This window comes from Mizuhopecten yessoensis, unplaced genomic scaffold (genome assembly GCF_002113885.1).
Source record: "Mizuhopecten yessoensis strain PY_sf001 unplaced genomic scaffold, ASM211388v2 scaffold716325, whole genome shotgun sequence".
NCBI lineage: Eukaryota > Metazoa > Mollusca > Bivalvia > Pectinida > Pectinidae > Mizuhopecten > Mizuhopecten yessoensis.
In genome coordinates, this window is record NW_018480060.1 from 264262 (window position 1) to 289276 (window position 25015).

At 37.6% G+C, this 25015-nt stretch overlaps 2 protein-coding genes across 2 annotated transcripts in view; one reads left to right on the plus strand and one right to left on the minus strand.

The window, feature by feature from the left end:
• The window catches only part of LOC110443091 (uncharacterized protein C12orf45 homolog), a 9095-nt gene extending 5105 nt beyond the window's left edge, over nt 1–3990 (minus strand). Inside the window, exons 1-2 of the mRNA XM_021487082.1 lie at nt 3855–3990; nt 471–569 (exon numbers count right to left, since the gene is read on the minus strand). Coding sequence (XP_021342757.1) covers nt 471–569; nt 3855–3975 — 220 coding nt within the window. The 5' untranslated portion in view covers nt 3976–3990. The remainder of the gene's footprint in view (nt 1–470; nt 570–3854) is intronic.
• A 157-nt stretch (nt 3991–4147) lies between these two features.
• Nucleotides 4148–23566, plus strand: LOC110443093 (solute carrier family 41 member 1-like). Its single transcript, XM_021487083.1, has 12 exons — nt 4148–4198; nt 6288–6831; nt 7170–7277; nt 8011–8082; nt 8699–8843; nt 11342–11479; nt 11544–11552; nt 15705–15852; nt 17203–17276; nt 18624–18758; nt 19899–20047; nt 20986–23566. Exons 2-12 carry the CDS (start codon nt 6406–6408, stop codon nt 21169–21171), a joined length of 1590 nt encoding a protein of 529 aa, XP_021342758.1. The 5' UTR covers nt 4148–4198; nt 6288–6405; the 3' UTR covers nt 21172–23566.
• Nucleotides 23567–25015: the final 1449 nt, after the last annotated feature.

The following is a 25015-nucleotide window of genomic DNA, read 5'->3' on the forward strand; positions in this document are numbered from 1 at the left end:
GATTACACATGGGGGAGATTACACATGGGGGAGATTACACATGGGGGCGATTACACATGCTCAGGATTAAAACAAAAATATAATGTGTGGATTTCCACCCTAGGGGGAAAATAACACTTTTAATGGTGTCATTTGAGCTGTTCTTTCAGGTGAAATCATCAGACCTTAAAAAATAGGAATAGTTTAGCAAATTCACTAGTTGAAATTGTTCAATTTTAGGGTCCAAAATCGGGAGTCTCCCTCCTAAATAGGGAGAGTTGGCATGTATGTGTTCATAGTAGGTTATCTTTCCCATGTAATTGCATTAGGCAAAGAAGCCCTATTTAAATTTTGTTTTTGAACTCAATCTATTTATGGCAACAGTGACACTGACCTTTTCACCAGAGAAGCAATCAAATTGTGTTACGGAACGGTATATTGGTACAGTAATACATTAGGCTATAATACTACAGTATATTGAGTCAAGGTACCTGAGCTTGGAGGTGGTCGAAATGTTTTCCTTGGTCCAGCAAGTTTTGCTGCTTTACATTTTTTATTCACCAATAGTTGATCTGTAATTCCATTACCTCCTGAAAAAAACAAAAAAAACCAGTAATAATGGAGCAATGCTAATTTTACTATAACAGAATCTCCTCAATATGTACTGCGTAATGTAATCATTATCCTAATTGTATATTTACCATCAATATATCACTTTTAAAATGTAAGCATCAATTCTGGATTAAGACTTTTGATTCTTTCGAATGCATGTATTGACAAACAATAGTCTAATAATTGTGTAAAGTATCTTTTTTATTTTAGTTCTTATACTCTCTTCAATACTTTACTGTACCATCTGAAGAAAACAATCACATAGACCAGTAATTGACGCTAAAAATTAAAACAACGAACCAGGGCAGATCCATAGCGACAGGGTTTAATATGGGTTAGGGCAACTTGTGGAAACCGGGGCAAGTTTGGCCCTGGGGTAACTCCGGCCACTCCTGATATTTTAGTCTTGCCAAGCAAATATTGACAACTTTGAGGATTTTAGCAGTGCAATTCACTGGGCAGGACATTCATACGGAAAAAAAATGACAGGAAAACTATAATTATAGATTACTAAAAGCGAGAAAAACATTTTTTGGGAGGGTAGAAAGAAAATTATGACCTCACTTCTTTCTAGTTATGCAAACTTTTGGTAAACCGAAATGCTACTTATTGATAGCATACGTGTAACAAACCGACAGCTTCACATGATGGTATACAAACAAGCCTAGCATTGAGTTTCGCATTGCTCTATTATACAGAGGTTCGTCCCATGACACAGGGACAGGTTCGGCCAAGGCCATTCACGGGAAGCCTGGCATTGGCGGAAAAATATGACGTTGCATGCTTTCTGACGTCATAATTATGCAAATTCCAATGTGGGCCGAACTTACATGTACCCAGACATCCCAACGTTTAACAACTCTTCTCTTCAAATACGGGCATGTTTGCTATTCTGTTATAGTTTTATGAAGGGCATGGACTTTTCTCTTCCGAAATTTAAAAAAATACTGTCCAGAACGACTTTAAGATACCCAAAATTCATCAACTCTCTGCTGTTATGTACTTCCCTACCTTTCACATACACAGCAATATAGTGTTAACGGTACACTGATAGACATGGCTTACTGAACTCATGTTGTTGATAGTGGTAACGGTAGATTGATAGACATGGCTTACTGAAGTCATGTTGTTGATAGTGTTAACAGTACATTGATAGACATGGAAAAAAGAGAGTGATGTCTGATAGGGTTAGTTGTTATCCCTCCGATGGCACTATGGTTTTCCTCCACCACGAAAACACCATTTGTTCCCTTAGCAGCGTCGTAATAAAAGCTCTACAGAGGTGACGTTACATAAAGATTATTATTATTATTCACGTATCCGGTTGAACCTAAAAAGAAAACGACAGGTACAGATCTGAACCGAGGCTGACCTCAGGTAACACGTATGTAAAAAAAATAAAGATTATTCACAATACCTATGGAACTGAAAAACTTGTCGTAACATGGCCGCCAGTCGCACGCGCTGTAGTCTCCGCCATCTTGATCTCGAAACAAGTTCTCGTTTGCCGAATCTCGAACAAACGTTACATTTTTGTAAGATTTAAAACTTATATCTAACTATAGGATACTTAAATATTTGATTTGGTTAAAGATGTAAATTCTCTTGACATAACGTTACCGGCTACATTGCTCTAGTTCTGAATGGTCGAAATATTATGGTATCGGCAGTGTGGTCTCGTTCAATCAGACGCTTGCGCAGACAACAAGAGTCTGGTTGAACGAGACTATCACGCAGAGTTACGGTCCTTGCACTCCCGACGACAACTCTGGGTAGAGATTGCAGTGGTATATATATATATTTAGAAAACGGAATATCAACAAAACAATGTGCTGGTTGTCAACAAAAAGGGAGTTTATCGCAGTGACGCAAAACGATAGGATAAAAAACATACAAGTATTTTCATAAGAATTTTTTTATTGATATTTTGCATGAAAAAAATAGACTGAAGAAAAAAATTGAATCCATACTGTAACATTTTCATTTTTGATTACTATCTCACAGCTATTTTTTATTAATAAAAGAAAATCTGCTGTTTTACAAATCTGCACGATTTAAAAAAACAAACTACAACTTTATGATTCAAATTCTAATTTAGGAAACAATACATTTTCTCTATTGCTAAAACTATACATAAAGAAGAGACATATAAAGCATATAGTCAGTTAGTTACTGAAACAAATGTATTCATCCACAATATATATATGATATATAGATCTATTGACTCTCTTGGCTGCAATGATGGGTATTGAAAAATGACAAAAATTGTGATTTCGCATATGCTTCTTATTTTAATAGAAACTTATATAAATCCAGTTTTTATAGCATTGAACAAATTAATTTTTACACATAAAAAGCACAAAAATTGTAAAATACTTTGCATAAATTCTATCTGGATGCAGTATTATAAATCATTGAAGTTAAGTTTGAAGTAATCCAAAGGGCTTATTCGTGAATATATATACATATATATATATATATATATCTTTTCATGGATATCAGATACCTATGCTATTATACATGATTAACAATATCCATCCTAATATGTTTTATTTCAATGTCTTTGTAGAATATGCTGCACTTGATTTTTGCAATGGATTCAAGAGCTGCAAATTTAAATACTTATATAGAGTCTAATGAACCTTTCGCATTCTCACATTAATGTCATGTCATCATAGAGGGCGGAGCTCTCTCACGGGCCCGAAGGGCCCGTGAGAGCGAAGCTCTCCCTATAGGTAACATGTATGTAAAAAAAATATAGATTATTCACAATACCTATGGAACTGAAAAACTTGTCGTAACATGGCCGCCAGTCGCACGCGCTGTAGTCTCCGCCATTTGATTTTTGCAATGGATTCAAGAGGTGCAAATTTAAATACTTATATAGAGTCTAATGAACCTTTAGCATTCTCACATTAATGTCATGTCATCATACGCCTAGGCGGAAAACTTCAAGATATCAAACATCTTGTCAGCCAAAAAGAAATCAAGAAAGGAAACTTAACTGTAATATACACTGTATAGCTATACATGTAGGTCTGATTTAGTCATTCAACACATCACTCAATGCTTGAAAGTTTACAGTACCGATATTCCGAAACATTTACAGTACAACCTGGCTCCGCCCTCACTAACGGCCGTGCCGTAAAACATATTAGGTCTTTACAGCTATATAGCTCAATCGGCAGAGTGTACTGGACCTGTTACTTGCGTTATATTCAACATCAAGATTGAATAAAGTGATAAACGAGGGGAATGCGTACCATTTATGTTCAGTAAATCTTTTGATTTCGTTAAATGTTGTTTTGTTGTATCTAAAGATACACAATCACCGGTAACTTCTTGCATGCTTTCGTTCACGACTTCTTCCATGGGCGCAGCCATCTTGAAAAATAGCCTCTATTGAAGGTACAAGAAAAATATTAAGATACGTATATCAATGCAATATATGAGAATTTATTAGAGATATAAACTGTAACCTCTTAAGTTGAAATTTCAATCGAAAAGCAAATTAAATGATTACTTCTTTTATCATAATATTTATTACGATAACAAATTGTTTTGAGAGTAGCAATATGGCCACTGACTTGTTGGCAGACTTTCCGATGTGAGTATTTTTTGTTTTCAATTCTCTGTCAAACTTGCTGTTAAGCGACAAACAATGACAAATGGGGATCTTATGAAAACGGAAGACATGATTTCGTTGAAAACGATGACATTTAAACTGACAATTTCTTTATGAATTGGATCTATCGTCATCAGCTGATCATGACGAAACGTACACGTACGCCAGCTCACATTATACTGTGATTTACATTTATGCAAAATAAAAGCATAATTAATGACTTCTGTTATTTGACAGTTGGTGCTATTTAATGCATGTCATCGTGACACGTACACACATATCGCAAACGTAAAATACATGTGATCATTTCGGCACCAGGTTTTCGATACATAAATCAGCTTTACAGTAAATCAGTACAGTATGTCCTTTTTTTCTAAAAACGAAATGTATTGAAGAATCTTAACATACATAAATCAGCGACATACCGAACTTAAAAAAGAAGCAAAGAGCCAAGCAGAAACGTTTCTGGAAGTACCAGAAATTAAAAAAACTATGGAAATTAATTTTGGTAAGTACTGAAACGTCTTGTAACCCTACGTTTGGAGCTATACTGCGAATGTTAAACCAGACATTGTAATAGGCACAGAGACCTGGCTTACAGAAAGTATTCATGATGGTGAGCACTCAGTTATACCCGCTATAGGAATGACAGGAAAAACAGAACTTAATAAATTAAGTTATAAGTATATATACGTATCAGTCCATACTACCTTCTAACATGCACAGACACCCACGCTGCTCATAATAGAGGGTGTTGCAGTGTGGATCGACGGAGAGATACCAGTTTTTTTCCCATTCCATTTATTCATATGAATATATTTTCACTTTTTTACATTTTCAAGGAATGTCCTTGAATTCAGTATGATCCAATCAGGGGCATGTAGTGTAATGATGTCATTTTAATCTCATTTTGATTTAATTTATTTAGATGAAGATGTTTTCACTTTATAATTTTTAACAAATGTCCTTGAATTCTAAATGTTTTGGTACACATGCAGTTATTACAGTACTGGTGTACATACTTTCATTTATATCCAATGTAGTGATGTTATTTTAATGTCATTTGTATATAAAGCAATTACCCGCAGTTATGGCATATAATGATAAAGTCAAATTGATTGGTAACAGTATATATACATATAACATCTGATGTTGAAGTAGATTATATCTGTCAGCCTAGCAGAGGTGTGCATGCATATGTTTGTCTAACGACTACATGAACAACTGTAATTAAACTTGTCTTTGAGAATGACCATATTAGAATGATAATTAATTCTATCTTCATTCTTCCTTGGCTCTTAGCTTTGCATTATTCTGAATAAAATGACTTGTAATTTCTTCTTTAAAACATGTTTAAGGGGGTAGAGATATCATAATCCCATCAAAGAAATCAATATCAGACTACTCTTGGATACATTTTAATTTTGATTTTTTTAATTACAACAAACCTGTGTAATATATTATTAGACGAACTATAGTTGTTTTGGTTAGTGATTAGATTAAAGCTTAAGTCATATTAAAGGGTTGATTTAGTCACTGGCCCTCCAGCCCAGGCCATTTTTTTTTTAGGTGGTCATTTAATCTTGAATGGCATCATATGCACGCCCTTTAATTGATTTTGGGCCAGTGAATTTTTGTTCTTACAAAAATAATTGGGCCATCTTATCACTTACCCTTGTAAGTCAGCCCTGCATATTTGCATCAATTGAAGCAAAAATACACAAAAAACGTTGGACAGAACTCAACAAACTGACAGGAAGCTTAAGTTCTGGTATATATGGATACAAATTGTTTATCAAGGAAGGCTTCTAAAGAAAAAAAGCAATCCAGAAATACAGAAAAAATACATAAGAATAACAAAAAAACAGTTCAATTAAATTAAAAGAAAATTCTGTAAATCTTGGGTCTTTCTATACAAGCCCAACCTGAGATTTTATGGTATTGGGGGAGATTACTCAAAAATTTGTGCTTAAAACTGAATCTGATGTAACTGATAACTTATTATGTAAATAAAAACATAAAGTGTTTGTAGTCAATTATTAACTTTGAATTACATTTTCTGTATTTTCAGATTTCTTTTATGAACCTCGCCTAAACTTCCAGCATGACTTAGTTTGGACATTCCTCATTCCATCACCGAAGTATGACTTTGATCTAAGATTTGTCTGTGCTGCTGAGGTACAGCTGTAATGGCTGAGAGAGGTCAAGGTGTATACAACCTCCGCAAAAGAATGGTTCCCACCCGCCTCACCTCCAGCCCTATCCCTCCCACCGACATCACCATGACCTCAACCGGCCATGAACCTGCCACAAAACTTAATGATCTGAAATCTAAACATTTGAATGGGAGAACATTAACGCAAGAAGGTTCGCCAAGTACAAATGATGACGACGATGATGAAGAGGAAGAGACTATATTTGATAACAACGTAGACACCAGGCCACTGTTAAATGCTAGCTCATCTCCGGATAGTGATCCCGATCCTGGTGATGTGGAGGCAAATCAACCTATCAGGGAGGAGACCTGGTTTGAGATAGCACTGCAGGTCTTCTTCCCCTATATTGTAGCAGGCTTTGGCACTGTGGGAGCAGGCATGGTCTTAGATGTTGTACAGGTATGTATAATGGTGTTGTATAATATCTCATTTGTCAAAACCATGTTTTAGTTACAAAGTTTTTTAGGTGATAAATACAATATATCCTGTCTTATATAGACAGAGAAATCTCAGCCAGTGGGTAAGATTTTTCAAGTTTAGCACCAGACCTTGCCGAGAGTCAAACTTCTAAAACTTTCATTCTGACGGTCTGATTAAAAGCTATTGTATCAGCATGGAAGGAAAGAATTATGAGTACAAAACCAAAGCATCTTTATTTCTTCTTTGAAAATGCCAAAAAAAGCCTGTGCATTGATGCTGGAAGAATGTAAAAACACTGATTGTATTTATCATTGTAGCATTGGGACGTGTTTGTAAATGTTTCTGAAGTGTTCATCCTGGTTCCCGCCCTGCTCGGATTGAAAGGGAACTTGGAAATGACATTGGCTTCAAGATTGTCCACACAGGTAAAAATAATAGTATATATAGTATAAGAGATCATGAAAATGTCATTTTTATGTATCTACATGCAAATCTACAATGTATATGAGGTAATTATCCCTTTCACCACTATGTAACTTTAGTAGACTCTACCATGCATTGATCTGGAAGAGTCCATTTTGGTCTACAGTGTTGAAAGGGTTAAGTGTCACTTTGTTTTTCTTTTCTTTACAAGCTTACATTAGATAGCAATTAAATGCAGGTTTAAAAACAATTGCATGTCATTCAAAATGTCAGACAGTCAAGGGCTTGTAAAGGGCAGAACACATTGACATGAATTAGTCCGAGCTTCGATATTACAAAATAAATCTGCCATGAGAGAAACAACATGCAATATTGGGTAAATAGTAGTCCGAATATTGAAAAAGGTGTCACATCTGGTTAGCATATATTACTACAGTGGCAGCATTTTTAAAAAAATGTTACTTTTCCAAAGCAATGTTTAAGAAATATAGTTATGATAAGATCCTATAATTCAATTTATAACCAGGTCTATTATCAGTGACCTGTATGCTGTAACCTAATTAGTCATGTTGTAACAATTTCCATTGAATATTGACAGCAATGTAAAGAGAAAGACTAACTCGGAAAGTACTCTCTATTTTCTAGAAGTATTTACATTCAATGATCACAGTCATATATGCATGGGACTCTCCATTAAATGTTTCCACTGGTAGATGTAATTCCTATATTGTACAGGCCAATCTGGGGAATCTGGATTCAAAGAAGGAAATGTGGAGTCTGATTTGTGGGAATATGGCTTTAGTTCAGGTTTGTACACAACTTTATATGTTTGTATTGGTTTACAATTGCTATTGACTGTTTTACGAGAAAGACGTAGAATATACTGGGGTAAAATTCAATGTATAGACGTAGAATATACTGGGGTCAAATTCAATGTATACATTTTCTGCCAATTAATTAGTTAGCTTAGACACTATCAATTATAATGTATGAAGGCAGAATGTATTGTACAGTTTTTGACATAATTTTGGTTTGAAAATAATACATGTATTAACATCAGTAATTTAATTTATTAAACATGATCAATGTTTATTCTTAAATCATTAAATAGTAAATAGGTAATCAATCCTCTCACTCAAAAGTAGGAGATAAGATTGGAGAATGTGTAAATGCCCAATATCACTTTAGAATGAGTTTTAAAAATTACTTACCTCTAATACAACTCCAGGCTTGATCAGTTTTGTACATTGCTTACCTAGAACATATCCATTTTCAAGCAAACAAATGAGTTTTGTGAAATAAAGATTGTTAGTTACCTAAACCATCTCCAGGCTCTATGATCAGTTGATAACTTTTGTATATGTCTTACATTGCTACATCTCTAGGATCATTTTTGTTAATTGCTTACCTTAAACATCTCCAGGCTCAAGCCATCGTTGTTGGGTTCCTGGCGTCCATGGTAGCCATGATAATGGGCTGGATCCCTCAGGGGAAGTTTGATCTGTACCATGGTCTGTTGCTGTGTGCCAGTAGTATGTTCACTGCAGCGGTAGCTAGTTTTGTTTTGGGTAAGTTATTCACATAAATGCCCTTGGTATGCATGTACTATGTTAAGGTAACAAACCATGATTAGGAATTGTATTGGAGATTTGTACATGTACTATATGTAAAGGTAACAAACCATGATGAGGAATTGTATTGGAGATTTGTACATGTACTTTATAAACAATAACAAACACAGATTTTTTAAGATTTACAGATGTATTATAAAATAAATCACTAAGTATTTACATTACAAAACTGTTCTACACATAATATAATTTACATAGCATAGCAAACACATACTTAACTAGAAAAAACATAGAACAAAATCAAACAAACAAATTGCATTTAGGGCTGTCTTGGCTGCTGCATATATATATTACAAAATTACCAGCATGAAGGAAGATAAATTCAAGATTCCCTACCAGGTGCAAGTCCTAATCCTATGAACAGGAAAAGGCGGTCCTGGTTAAGGGAAATGAGGTAAGTATTAAAGTTTAGAGCTGGTAGACAATGAACAAATGAAGAAATTGAAATTGAATGAGCAGGTTGTGGCCAGGCGAGGTCCTGAGTCCTCTTGGAGAACCAGGCGAAAGTCCTGTACCACAAAGACTGCTATCATACATAGTTTGGTTACATCGCCAGGCGAGTCCTGAGCCCTACTGAAGAACCAGGCGGAAAATGGTCCTGTACGATGTAAACTGTGTATGACATGTATATGAAATGAATGAAACCCCAATGACTTTGGGGCTAATGGACCGAATTGATTATGCGCAGCATGAGAAAGCCCCAAATAATTGGATAGAGTTGAATATATGCTTAAACTAGTATTAATGACTATGTATACATGTAGATACATCTGCAGAAATGGTGTATACATATGTATGAAAGCTGCATATACTAGTAGAAATTCACTATGACACATGATAAAAGCATGTTAAGGCCTAACAAACCTGTTGATGTTTAAAAAGAAACAAAAAAAAATAACATGAGTCTGGAAAATGAATGTACAGAGAGTCACAGACTAAGAGATGAGGGGTTCAAACATGGTCCCTTGAGTCAACAGTTAGAGACCTCTGAGCAGATTTGATGGTACTTCTTGACGTATGGATATATCTTTGATAGCAGTCAGATGACCATCGTCCTAATGTCTTAATAAGATGATCCTCTATTTGCGAATTTGCAGCAGAAGTAGCAGCGCCAATGCGGAACGAATGGCCACTGTATACTCGATCATCTAAACCAAGTCTGGAAATAACTGTTCGCAAATAGGAAATAAACGTGGTGCGCGATAAAGGCGATCCAGAGTCTGTCACAAAAAATGGATCTAGATCATGTATTGTGCACCTCCTACCAGCTGTCGTGGTCCTGAGGGACAAATAGCGCTTCAAGGTTGTATAAGGGCATACAGATTTACAGGTACTATAGAGCACTATAGATATACCCTTCCTAAAAGGGTCACATTTAGAAACCTTGAGGGTTATATGGACACATTGTTGTACAAGGTCGATGTTCACGTCCTCCATACATAGATGACGAGTAGGGTCAAAAGCCCCAGTCACACAGAATTCTCCACAGCGAAGGAAACCGAAAAAGGCGACAGTACAAGCTGTTTCCATCATCACGTCGAGGAAAGGGGAAAACACCCCAGATCGTAGTAGCAGACAAATTTTCTCCAAAATGTTGAAAGTAATAGGTAAGCGTGGTTTACGCGTAACACCTTGCTGTTTCTTCACTCCATTGAGGATAGTGTTGAGTCTGATGAAGGCTTGACCGTCTCGTGCAACCAGAGGGTTAGCATGACCTGCCCGCATATATGAGTAACGAATACCGCACAAATACAGTTTGATAGTAGATGCTTTAATATTGAGGGTTTTGAAGCAGTGTGCGACAAAGAACATCAATAGATCTTCAGACACTGGTGGCATAGTACACAACCAATTGACACCGCTAAGAAGTAAAAAAGTTTTGTAAGCGGTGAAGCCTGTATGGTAAACCCCTCGCGTACTGGAAGTAAGAGCTGAATCCCAAAGGTCGTTTACTGTTTGGTTTAATTCCACATTACTTGACAGAACTCTGGGCAGGGACATGGGCGACTGTTGGCATGAGGTGCTGCTCTCCGGAACTCCTGGAATTTAAAACAAACCATGATTAGGAATTGTATTGGAGATTTGGAAATTTGATGGATAGGAGAAATATAGACAAGAGAATAAGAAAAAAGGACATTTATATCAGATGTCATTTCTAGGTACGAAAGGAATTGGAATTCAAGTCTACTAAAAGGCAGTTGTAAATCCTGTATAAGTAGGGTATGTGGAATGCCTAATACAGATGTGTGATCACTGATCAACAATATATATGATTAATATTGTTATTGATACCTCAGTTAGAACTGTCTCAGACATTGCTCTTTTTTTTTAAGTCAGGCTCTTCAATATGAATTTTTTTTGGAGTAAGGCATTTTCATTTGCTACCTTGTATTTTATACAATGCTTCTTATAGATGCTGTGATGATTTGTTACAGGTGCTGTGATGGTGGGTGTAGTTGTGGTCTCCAGAAAAGTAAAGATAAACCCGGACAATGTAGCTACACCTATAGCAGCCAGTCTTGGTGATCTCGTCACCCTCTCTCTACTGGCGGGAGGTAGTCTAGTCCTGTACGGTTCTATACTCATAGGGAAGACAATCACACCTGTATATATAGTGGTCAGCTACACCTATAGAAGCCAGTCTTGGTGATCTCGTCACCCTCTCTCTACTGGCGGGAGTTAGTCTAGTCCTGTACGGTTCTATACTCATAGGTAAGACAATCACACCTGTATATATAGTGGTTAGCTACATCTATAGAAGCCAGTCTTGGTGATCTCATCACTCTCTCTCTACTAGCTGGAGGTAGTCTAGTCCTGTACAATTCTATACTCATAGATAAGACAATCACACCTGTATATAGTGGTCAGGCTGGTGTCCCCTCTCACTATTGACAGAGTTAGTCTAGTCCTGTACAATTCTATACTCATAGGTAAGACGATCACACCTGTATATAGTGGTCAGTCTGGTGTCCCCTCTCCCTAGTGACAGAGTTAGTCTAGTCCTGTACAATTCTATACTCATAGGGAAGACAATCACACCTGTGTAAAGGGGTAAGCTACACCTAGAGCAGCCAGTCTTGGTGATAACGTCACCCTCTCTCTACTGGCGGGAGTTAGTCTAGTCCTGTACGGTTCTATACTCATAGGTAAGACAATCACACCTGCGTAAAGTGGTAAGCTACACCTAGAGCAGCCAGTCTTGGTGATAACGTCCCCCTCTCTCTACTGGCGGGAGTTAGTCTAGTCCTCTACAATTCTATACTCATAGGTAAGACAATCACCCCTGTATATAGTGGTCAGTCTGGTGTCCCCTCTCCCTAGTGACAGAGTTAGTCTAGTCCTGTACAATTCTATACTCATAGATAAGACAATCAGACCTGTATATAGTGGTCAGTCTGGTGTCCCCTCTCCCTAGTGACAGAGTTAGTCTAGTCCTGTACAATTCTATACTCATAGATAAGACAATCACACCTTTATATAGTGGTCAGCCTGGTGTCCCCTCTCACTAGTGACAGAGTTAGCCTAGTCCTGTACAATTCTATACTCATAGATAAGACAATCAGACCTGTATATAGTGGTCAGTCTGGTGTCCCCTCTCCCTAGTGACAGAGTTAGTCTAGTCCTGTACAATTCTATACTCATAGATAAGACAATCACACCTGTATATAGTGGTCAGTCTGGTGTCCCCTCTCACTAGTCACAGAGTTAGTCTAGTCCTGTACAATTCTATACTCATAGATAAGACAATCACACCTTTATATAGTGGTCAGCCTGGTGTCCCCTCTCACTAGTGACAGAGTTAGTCTAGTACTGTACAATTCTATACTAATAGATAAGACAATCACACCTGTATATAGTGGTCAGTCTGGTGTCCCCTCTCACTAGTGACAGAGTTAGCCTAGTCCTGTACAATTCTATACTCATAGATAAGACAATTACCCCTGTGTAAAGTGGTAAGCTACACCTAGAGCAGCCAGTCTTGGTGATCTCGTCACCCACTCTCTACTGGCTGGAGTTAGTCTAGTCCTGTACAATTCTATACTCATAGGTAAGACAATCACACCTGTGTAAAGGGGTAAGCTACACCTAGAGCAGCCAGTCTTGGTGATCTCGTCACCCGCTCTCTACTGGCTGGAGTTAGTCTAGTCCTGTACAATTCTATACTCATAGATGAGACAATCACACTTGTATATAGTGGTCAGTCTGGTGTCCCCTCTCAATAGTGACAGAGTTAGTCTAGTCCTGTACAATTCTATACTCATAGGTAAGACGATCACACCTGTATATAGTGGTCAGTCTGGTGTCCCGTCTCACTAGTGACAGAGTTAGTCTAGTCCTGTACAATTCTATACTAATAGATAAGACAATCACACCTGTATATAGTGTTCAGTCTGGTGTCCCCTCTCACTAGTGACAGAGTTAGTCTAGTTCTGTACAATTCTATACTCATAGATAAGACAATCACACTTGTATATAGTGGTCAGACTGGTGTCCCCTCTCACTAGTGACAGAGTTAGTCTAGTTCTGTACAATTCTATACTAATAGATAAGACAATCACACCTGTATATAGTGTTCAGTCTGGTGTCCCCTCTCACTAGTGACAGAGTTAGTCTAGTTCTGTACAATTCTATACTCATAGATAAGACAATCACACTTGTATATAGTGGTCAGGCTGGTGTCCCCTCTCACTAGTGACAGAGTTAGTCTAGTACTGTACAATTCTATACTAATAGATAAGACAATCACACCTGTATATAGTGTTCAGTCTGGTGTCCCCTCTCACTAGTGACAGAGTTAGTCTAGTACTGTACAATTCTATACTAACAGTCTGGTGTCCCCTCTCACTAGTGACAGAGTTAGTCTAGTACTGTACAATTCTATACTCATAGGTAAGACAATCACACCTGTATATATAATGGTTAGCTACACCTATAGCAGCCAGTCTTGGTGATCTCGTCACCCTCTCTCTACTGGCGGGAGTTAGTCTAGTCCTGTACAAATCTATACTCATAGGTAAGACAATCACACCTGTGTAAAGTGGTAAGCTACACCTAGAGCAGCCAGTCTTGGTGATCTCGTCACCCGCTCTCTACTGGCTGGAGTTAGTCTAGTCCTGTACAATTCTATACTCATAGGTAAGACGATCACACCTGTATATAGTGGTCAGTCTGGTGTCCCGTCTCACTAGTGACAGAGTTAGTCTAGTCCTGTACAATTCTATACTCATAGGTAAGACGATCACACCTGTATATAGTGGTCAGTCTGGTGTCCCCCCTCACTAGTGACAGAGTTAGTCTAGTACTGTACAATTCTATACTAATAGATAAGACGTACAATTCTATACTCATAGGTAAGACAATCACCCCTGTGTAAAGTGGTTAGCTCCACCTAGAGCAGCCAGTCTTGGTGATCTCGTCACCCGCTCTCTACTGGCTGGAGTTAGTCTAGTCCTGTACAATTCTATCCTCATAGGTAAGACAATCACACCTGTATATAGTGGTCAGTCTGGTGTCCCGTCTCACTAGTGACAGAGTTAGTCTAGTCCTGTACAATTATATACTCATAGATAAGACAATCACACTTGTATATAGTGGTCAGACTGGTGTCCCCTCTCACTAGTGACAGAGTTAGTCTAGTTCTGTACAATTCTATACTCATAGATAAGACAATCACACTTGTATATAGTGGTCAGTCTGGTGTCCCCTCTCACTAGTGACAGAGTTAGTCTAGTACTGTACAATTCTATACTAATAGATAAGACAATCACACCTGTATATAGTGGTCAGTCTGGTGTCCCCCCTCACTAGTGACAGAGTTAGTCTCGTCCTGTACAATTCTATACTACTAGAAAAGACAATCCCACCTGTATATAGTGGTCAGGCTGGTGTCCCCTCTCAACAGTGACAGAGTTAGTCTAGTACTTTTCAATTCTATACTCATAGATAAGACAATCACTCCTTAGTCTAGTCCTGTACAATTCTATACTCATAGATAAGACAATCACACCTTTATATAATGGTCCGTCTGGTGTCCCCTCTCACTAGTGACAAAGGAAGTCTAGTACTTTTCAATTCTATACTCATAGATAAGACAATCACACCTGTATATCGTGGTCAGTCTGGTGTCCCCCCTCACTAGTGACAGAGTTAGTCTAGTCTAAAAATAGGACGTGTCTAGTCTGGTGTCCCCTCTCACTAGTGACAGAGTTAGTCTAGCCCTGTACAATTCTATACTCATAGATAAGACAATCACCCCTTTATATAATGGTCCGTCTGGTGTCCCCACTCACTAGTGACAAAGGAAGTCTAGTGCTTTTCAATTCTATACTCATAGATAAGACAATCACTCCTTAGTCTAGTCCTGTACAATTCTATACTCATAGATAAGACAATCACACCTTTATATAGTGGTCAGTCTGGTTTCCCCTCTCACTAGTGACAGAGTTAGTCTAGTCTAAAAATAGGACGTGTCTGGATCCTATTGTATAACCATTTCACATCATCACTGGTAATTTGAACTGCCACTTCACATGATTTATCTTGCATTTACCAGGTATGTAGTTCAAATCAGCATATTTTAAGATTTGGTCTTAGATATCTGAAGCTAGTCGCACCAGCTAGGATAAAAATAATAGAACAATTTTATTTAGGGAACAAAACGTTACGTTTGTATTCAAGTAGAGCTGTAACAGATGTTTGTGTCTCCTGTATGTCTGCATCGATTATGGTTCATTGGTCTGTTTATGTAGTATTAAGTTTAGTGTAGTGCCTGTGACAGATGATGTGGTTTGATTTCAGGTAAACATTTGTGGATGGCTCCCACCATTATTGGTCTCCTGGTAGCCCTCATTCCTCTCTGGCTGTACATATCTGTAAAAAATAAATATACCAACGTGGTAGTCTACTCTGGCTGGACACCTGTACTTAGTGCTATGTTTATTAGTAGGTAAGTATTCTGTCGAGGCTGTAAATGATCTCTTACCATCTTACTGCCCTCATTTGTGTTGCTATAGTGACATGCTGGACACCTGTACTAAGTGCTATGTTTATTAGTAGGTAAGTATATGGACGAGGCTATAAATTATCTCTTACCATCTTACTGCCCTCATTTGTGTTGCTATAGTGACATGCTGGACCCCTGTACTAAGAGCTATGTTTATTAGTAGGTAAGTATTCTGTCGAGGCTGTAAATTATCTCTTACCATCTTACTGCATCTACATCTACATCTTACTCATTTGTGTTGCTATAGTGACACGAGGTCACAATAGTTGCAAATCATAATAACATCACAAATATCAACTGTTACATAGCATTTAGACATCACAAAAGTCACAAAGCATTATGACTTCAAAATGGTATAAAGTATCATATGACTTCAAAATGGTATAAAGTATCATATGGATTCAAAATAGTATAAAATATTTTGACTTCAAAATAATATAAAGCATTAGGACTTCATGAATTGTAAAAAATCATCAGGACTTCAAAGTGGTATAAAGCTTTATGACATTGTTCTGTGTAAGGTTATTTCACAGCTGACCTTAACTGTTGCTGTGGTGACGGTGTCCTGACGATGGCTCATTCAAGTCAAGAGCCACTTAAGAGTGCCATCACTTGAAATGTCATAATCTGGTCACATTATACTGACAACAGGCTAACCAGCCCTTACCACCATACAGTCAAAGCTATAATCTGGTCACATTATACTGACAACAGGCTAACCAGCCCTTACCACCATACAGTCAAAGCTATAATCTGGTCACATTATACTGACAACAGGCTAACCAGCCCTTACCACCATACAGTCAAAGCTATAATCTGGTCACATTATACTGACAACAGGCTAACCAGCCCTTACCACCATACAGTCAAAGCTATAATCTGGTCACATTATACTGACAACAGGCTAACCAGCCCTTACCACCATACAGTCAAAGCTATAATCTGGTCACATTATACTGACAACAGGCTAACCAGCCCTTACCACCATACAGTCAAAGCTAAATTTCAAGCAAAGTATCATTTTTTTTTTTTTATCTCTTTGGTTGTCTTGGCTAAGAGACAGAATCCATGACAACCTTCCTTGCTTGAGCATTTACTGAGGTCAGTAGTGAAGTACAGTATTGACAATAAAACATAATTAGGATATAAAAGTTATCAGAAAGAAAAATATTCCAAATTTTGCCATGGATGTGACAGAGAAAAATGAGTTGATGTTTCACTTTTTTGTAGGATTTGCAATCCATATATAATTGTTGATACATTGTTCTAAGTTTGGCTTGTTTTATGTTTCAGTGTTGGTGGTTTAATTCTAGATTTTACCGTATCTAGATACCATGGCATTGCTGTGTTTCAACCTGTGATTAATGGTAAGTAGACAGGCAGCAACTCCTAAGTAAATGAGTGGTGGTTCAGGTTATGCAACCAGTTGGATCTCTAAGGGATCAGATCGGAGCATGGATAGATCAGATAGAGTAACTAGCATGATTCTTTAGTGGGCAGGGCAGACATTTAAGGATTAGAAAGTGGGCAGATGAGGCTTAATATATCTGTTAGTTAGTGAGTGGATCAGTTAAAGAAATGTATCTGTTATATAAGTTAGTGAGTGGATCAGATGAGGTTAAATGTATCTGTTAGATAGTGAGTGGATCAGATGAGATTAAATGTATCTGTTAGTGAGTGGATCAGATGAGGTTAAATGTATCTGTTATATAAGTTAGTGAGTGGAGCAGATGAGGTTAAATGTGTCTGTTAGTTAATGAGTGCATCAGATGAGGTTAAATGTATCTGTTAGTTAGTGAGTGGACCAGATGAGGTTAAATGTATCTGTTAGTTAGTGAGTGGATCAGATGAGGTCAAATGTATCTGTTAGTGAGTGAGTGGATCAGATGAGGTTAAATGTATCTGTTAGTGAGTGGATCGGATGAGGTCAAATGTATCTGTTAGTTAGTGAGTGGATCAGATAAGGTTAAATGTATCTGTTAGTTGGTGATGGATCAGATCTGTTAGTGAGTGGATCAGATAAGGTTAAATGTATCTGTTAGTTAGTGAGTGGATCAGATGAGGTTAAATGTATCTGTTAGTGAGTGAGTTGATCAGATGAAGTTAAATGTATATGTTAGTGAGTGAGTTGATCAGATGAGGTTAAATGTATCTGTTAGTGAGTGGATCAGATGAGGTCAAATGTATCTGTTAGTTAGTGAGTGGATCAGATGAGGTTAAATGTGTCTGTTAGTTAATGAGTGCATCAGATGAGGTTAAATGTATCTGTTAGTGAGTGGATCAGATAAGGTTAAATGTATCTGTTAGTTGGTGATGGATCAGATGAGTAATCAGCTTAATTTGTAAAGTAGTGGGCATATCTGATCAAGTTACCAATTTGATCTGTTAGCTAGTTGGTAGATCAGGTGTATCTGTGAGTTAACAGTTTGATCTGTTAGCTAGTTGGTAGATCAGGTGTATCTGTGAGTTACCAGTTTGATCTGTTAGCTAGTTGGTAGATCAGGTATATCTGTGAGTTAACAGTTTACAGTTTGTTTTCAGGAATATATTATATCCCATATTTACATTTAATACTCGATTATAACTTCTATGAAAAATGTATGTAAAATGATTGGTTGAAGTTCACTACATTTATAAGCATGTTTTCCTGTCGAAGTTTAAATGATTTTGTACACAACTGAGAAGTAACTTTGCCGACCTGTGACTTTTTCCAGGTGTAGGAGGTAACTTAGTGGCAGTGCATGCCAGTCGCCTCACTACTGCTTTACATCTAGTCTGTAAGCCGGGGAGGCTGCCAGCAACGATTACTCGTGGCTGTCCCAATCCAGGCAGTGCTTTCTGTGGTCAAAGTAAGTATAGTTTGTACATGTCTTCAATTCTGTTTTACCCTCCAACATATTTATAGAGATTGAAATATTTTGGCTTGACGAGAATTTTGTAGTTTTCACTGAAATCATTCTCAGTTCCCAAATGTTGTCACTTTGTAGATGTAGATGTATGACAAGTCAAACGTCTTAGCTGTATTGGCTACTTAATAGTGCAGAGTATTTCACGTCATCATTAGTTTATTGGTAAATATCCAGTATTCTTTTATCTATAACAAAATAAATAGACCAGGACACAACTCCACACCTGTCTTGCCTTTTTATGACTGACAAAAGTATTTGACCAGCACACAACAACTATCCTACAAAGTTAATATAAAACTGATGTCAGATATTCTGTAGTCTGTGCCGATACCAGTATGCTATAATTTTGTACGAGTAATATCCTATGCTTTAGTACACTGGCTAATCTATCTTATTTAAGTTCCACAACACAAAGTAAAACATATTTCTGTCCTCACATGTGATAGAAATACCCAAGCATAAGTATAGCTCACTTACAAGATATTGTTGGTTTATTAGTTATTGTTAATTTATTTATAAGGTAAAATATTGTCGATGTAAAATATTGTCCATTGATGGGTATAATGTTGATCAATTAGTGAGATATTGTTTATTAATGAACAATACAGTAAAACCTTGTTATACTGCCATCTTCTGTCCTATGATTTTGGCATTATAACGAGTTTGTCAGCATATCAGGTTTACATTTTTAAACCCAAGTGTTCACACAGAAAACATTTTTTTTCATAAATTTTAATTTATTGTATCAGATGATTGAGCGTGCAAAACATACTACTGATTACCTGGTCAGTCGGCAGTCACATGTAACAACACAATGTACACACGTACGTAACATTCCTGTCAATGGGATATACCTGTATTCAACTCAAATTGGCGGTATTTAACGAGGTCAGAATAGTGTGATTTTAACCATTTGTTTTGGGAATATGATGGCGGGTTTGGCGTTACATCAGGTGCATTAACGTTGTGGAAATCTGTTCTGGGCGGTATGCAGGTTTAACGGGTGGCATTACAACTGGGTTTTACTGTTAATTATTAAAACTTTTTCTTTATCTTTTCTTTTTATCCACTCTACAACAGGTACCAATGCCAACGCGGCGCGAGTCCTGTTGGCGTTAGTGATACCTGGACACCTTATATTTATGTTCACTATATCATACATGAAAGCTGGACACACATCTATCACTATAACATTTGCTGGCATTTACCTCACCGCCTCTCTACTTCAGGTAAGTTTACTCTTTGTTGTATCTGGACAACTGCTGCGAATGTCTTCACCAGACTTTCGTGTACTTTCACAGCCATTGAATTCCCTTCACATGCAATGCAATATCTCTTAATTTTTGACCTTTTCATTTTGGAATGGGAAAGGGTATATTAATTAACGTTTGTCATTTTCTGTACAATGCAGAAATTTTCACTCAATGTGGCCATTTTTAGCTAACCTGCACCTGATATGAGATTTTGGTAAATCCTTTTAAATTCTTTTCCTTGAATACGGGAAAAGGGATTTGAACCAAATTTGGTCTGGAGCATCCCTGGGCAAAGGTAATTCATAATTAACCACATAATTAAAGTTACATTGTTGTCTTACAATTGGGGGTGATTTACCTATTTTTTTGATGGTCAACTGTATACAGACCCTGACCTTGTAGCCTTAGCATTAGAGATGGTTGTCCTGTTTTGTTTGTTTGATAGTTAACTGTATACAGTCCCTGACCTTGTAGCCTTACCATTAGAGATGGCTCTCCTGTTTTGTTTGTTTGATAGTTAACTGTAAAGAGACCATGACCTCGTAGCCTTACCATTAGAGATGGCTGTCCTGTTTTGTTTGTTTGATATTTAACTGTATACAGACCCTGACCTTGTAGCATTACCATTAGAGATGGCTGTCCTGTTTTGTTTGTTTGATAGTTAACTGTAAAGAGACCATGACCTCGTAGCCTTACCATTAGAGATGGCTGTCCTGTTTTGTTTGTTTGATAGTTAACTGTATAGAGACCATGACCTTGTAGCCTTACCATTAGAGATGGCTGTCCTGTTTTGTTTGTTTGATAGTTAACTGTAAAGAGACCATGACCTTGTAGCCTTACCATTAGAGATGGCTGTCCTGTTTTGTTTGTTGATGGTTAATTGTATACAGACACTGATCTTGTGACCATTATAGGTGATCATCCTGTTGTATCTTGCCCATTGGATGGTACACTTTGTGTGGCGGCTGGGAGAGGACCCTGACAACGTAGCCATCCCCTATCTGACTGCCATCGGTGATCTGCTGGGAACAGCATTCCTGGCTTTAGCCTTCCACCTCCTCTACCTCATAGGGGACAAGGATGCTGATGTGGGAGAGTAATCAATGTACACAGAATTTAACGTCCTCCTGAACATGGAATGAATTGAAGTTTAAGACAGACTGTTTCAAACAGATAAGTCTTAACTACATAATACAAGTCAAAAGACAATACGGATATTTCATCCAGTTTATGGAAAGGAATAAAATGATAGTCATGAAAAGTGAAATGTAAGTGAAGCCTGGATAGAAAATGCGCTATTATTTATGAAAGGTTGTGGTAAAACGTTACTAACCAAGAGACTTATTTTAATAGAAAACTACGTAGAGATTGTGATTTTAGAAATGTTGACTGTGATGAATGAGATGGTGGAGTAATGATGAAGAATGACAGTTGTTAACTGGGAGTTATGTTTACTATAGATAATTTATCATTGCAATTAGTATATATGATAACAAAAAACATGTTTGTTACCACCGTTATTTTTAAAGTGATGGGAATGAAAGTGAATTGTGTACAGTTTGCAATTCACACTGTATCTTTTTTGAGTAGAATATTGATTTGTTGAATTAACATTGAACATTGTTGGGTAGGAAGTGTTTTTAGTGGAAATGTTACTGTTCTATTTCATAGTACATTAAAAGCTACCAGATGAAAGCTGTTGTGAATATTGGGCTGTGTGCGATAATTCGGTGTTTTAATACTGTAACAGAATTGTGATATAAACCTGGGAACTACAGGGTCAATACACAATTTATGGGTGTCAGCGTCGGAGAATTAATTAGGAATTAATTCTGTTGCCTGTAAATGTGTGCTGTGCCTCTACTGTAAAGCATCTTTTATGTACCTGTTGTTAACTGACAATAATGAAGATGGGCTACCACTATTTTTTGGTACAATTGTATTTTCAAGATTTGCTGACAAGCATATGGCATTGTATTGCAGTAAAACAAGTGTTAAGTAAGTGAGAATGTAGACATTTCATTGCATTTAGATACAATTCAGAATTCCATCCTGTCAAGCTGACAGTGGCACATGCTTTGTTTGTGTGGTATAGGATGGGTCTACTTTCAAGGGTTCCCAGGATTTACGCTTGCCTTGATGTGAACATAGAGATTTCCACAAGCAAATAGATACTACAAAGGTGATAGTGGTTTGACTAAATGCAGTGACATGTTATGAGCCATAACCAAGTCTCAAACAATTTATTTAGTAACCTTCAGTAACTTCAACATTTTCTTTTACTAGTCATTTTCAAGGAAGATTCTGAACTTGCTTCATGGAGAAAAAAACATCCATAACCATCATCTGTTTTAAGTATTGAAATGCTGCCAGAAGACTGTGAGAAGTGATCTTTGACCTATTTAATGGTGTATAAGGCACAGTCACACCCTTTAACAGAGATAGCTAATGTTTAAATGTATGTGATCCTAGTTTTAGTAGCTGAAGCTATCAACAAGGGTTACAGTAAACCTCCGGTCAGTTCTATTAGATTAACATAATTGTAATGTATTGGTGGAGGTGCCAAAATAATTGAGCTGTGTCTTTACTGTGCCTTACAGAAGCGTGACCGTACTAATACAGTCATGTTGTTGTAACGAAGGTACAGACAGTAACAGGGAGGAGTAGTCACAGTTCGTTATTGTCTGGTTCATGTACGTCCAGATTGTCTTATCTCAAATCACCATTAACTGGGAAAAAATATGTTTTATTGAAGAGATGTATGTGTTCAAATAGTGTTTCAACTGAAACTGCCAGAAAGTTTACGGCACTTGCAGAAAATACTTATTTTAATGTTGAGTTGTTATAGTTTTGTATATAAAGGATGCAGTCCTGTACCACATTCCAGTCATGATGTCTCCATAACTCCTAATTAACTTACTACACCCCTTAACAGGAACTCACTGGGATGTGGATAGTTCACATTTATATTGTGTTGGCTATGAACATTTAACATGGGAACAAAAACTAACACATACACCAAATCTCCTATGTTTTCTTTTCCAGAACATTCTGATTGTGAGAAATCAGGCTCCTTTATATGGGGATGAAAACTATGTTGGTTGAGTTTGGGATGTTTTCTTTATTTTCTGATCTGTTCTAACACTTAATGGGATGTTAGAAATCAGGCATTTTGTTATATTGGGTTAAAAAAAACTTAACATGGCAATTAAATCAGAAAGGTTTATTCTTACTGAACTATTGTACATGGAAAGTCAGACTTTTTGTTATATAAGATATTATTTTGGCAATATTTATTGTTAAACTGGATTGGTATTTTTTACCATTTACTGTCTGTTTTCAAAATAACGCAAACAATTTTTCTATTGAATGAGAAATAGCATAAACAAAGTTTTTGTCAACAGCTGCAGTTATTGTGTGTTTTCATGTTTGTACCTGCAACTGAGGCTCCCTACAAATTGATACACTAATAAACATGTTGCCTAAATACACATATATATCTGTTGTCATTCAATAAGGGCTGAGTTGACAGGCTTACTAACATCAGACCAACAGTCTTTGATCTGTACACAAGACTCTGGACAAGGGTCTCTGTAAGGATTTACTGTACACAGGACCCTGTGGACATGGGTCTCTGTAAGGATTTACTGTACACAGGACTCTGTGGACAAGGGTCTCTGGAAGTATTTACTGTACACAGGACTCTGTGGACAAGGGTCTCTGTAATGATTACTGTACACAGGACTCTTTGGACAAGGGTCTCTAGAAGAATTTACTGTACACAGGACACTGGGCAAGGGTCTCTGGAAGGATTTACTTTACACAAGACTCTGTGGACAAGGGTCTCTGTAAGGATTTCCTGTACACAAGACTCTGTGGACAAGGGTCTCTGTAAGGATTACTGTACACAGGACTCTTTGGACAAGGGTCTCTAGAAGAATTTACTGTACACAGGACACTGGACAAGGGTCTCTGGAAGGATTTACTCTACACAGGACTATGTGGACAAGGGTCTCTGCAAGGATTTACTGTACACAGGACTCTGTTAAACAAGGGTCTCTGGAAGGATTTACTGTTCACAAGAGTCTGTGGACAAGGGTCTCTGTAAGGATTTACTGTACGCAGGACTCTGTGAAACAAGGGTCTCTGGAGGGATTTACTGTACACAGGACTATGTGGACAAGGGTATCTGGAAGGATTTACTGTACACAGGACACTGGGCAAGGGTCTCTGGAAGGATTTACTTTACACAAGACTCTGTGGACAAGGGTCTCTGGAAGGATTTCCTGTACACAGGACTCTGTGGACAAGGGTCTCTATAAGGATTACTGTACACAGGACTCTTTGGACAAGGGTCTCTAGAAGAATTTACTGTACACAGGACACTGGACAATGGTCTCTGGAAGGATTTACTGTACACAAGACTCTGTGGACAAGGGTCTCTGTAAGGATTTACTGTACACAGGACTCTGTGAAACAAGGGTCTCTGGAAGGATTTACTGTACACAGGACTATGTGGACAAGGGTCTCTGGAAGGATTTACTGTACACAGGACTCTGTGGACAAGGGTCTCTGTAAGGATTACTGTACACAGGACTCTTTGGACAAGGGTCTCTAGAAGAATTTACTGTACACAGGACACTGGACAAGGGTCTCTGGAAGGATTTACTTTACACAAGACTCTGTGGACAAGGGTCTCTGGAAGGATTTACTGTTCACAAGAGTCTGTGGACAAGGGTCTCTGGAAGGATTTACTGTACACAGGACTCTGTGGACAAGGGTCTCTGGAAGGATTTACTGTACACAGGACTCTGTGGACAAGGGTCTCTGGAAGGATTTACTGTACACAGGACTCTGTGGACAAGGGTCTCTGGAAGGATTTACTGTACACAGGACTCTGTGGACAAGGGTCTCTGGAAGGATTTACTGTACACAGGACTCTGT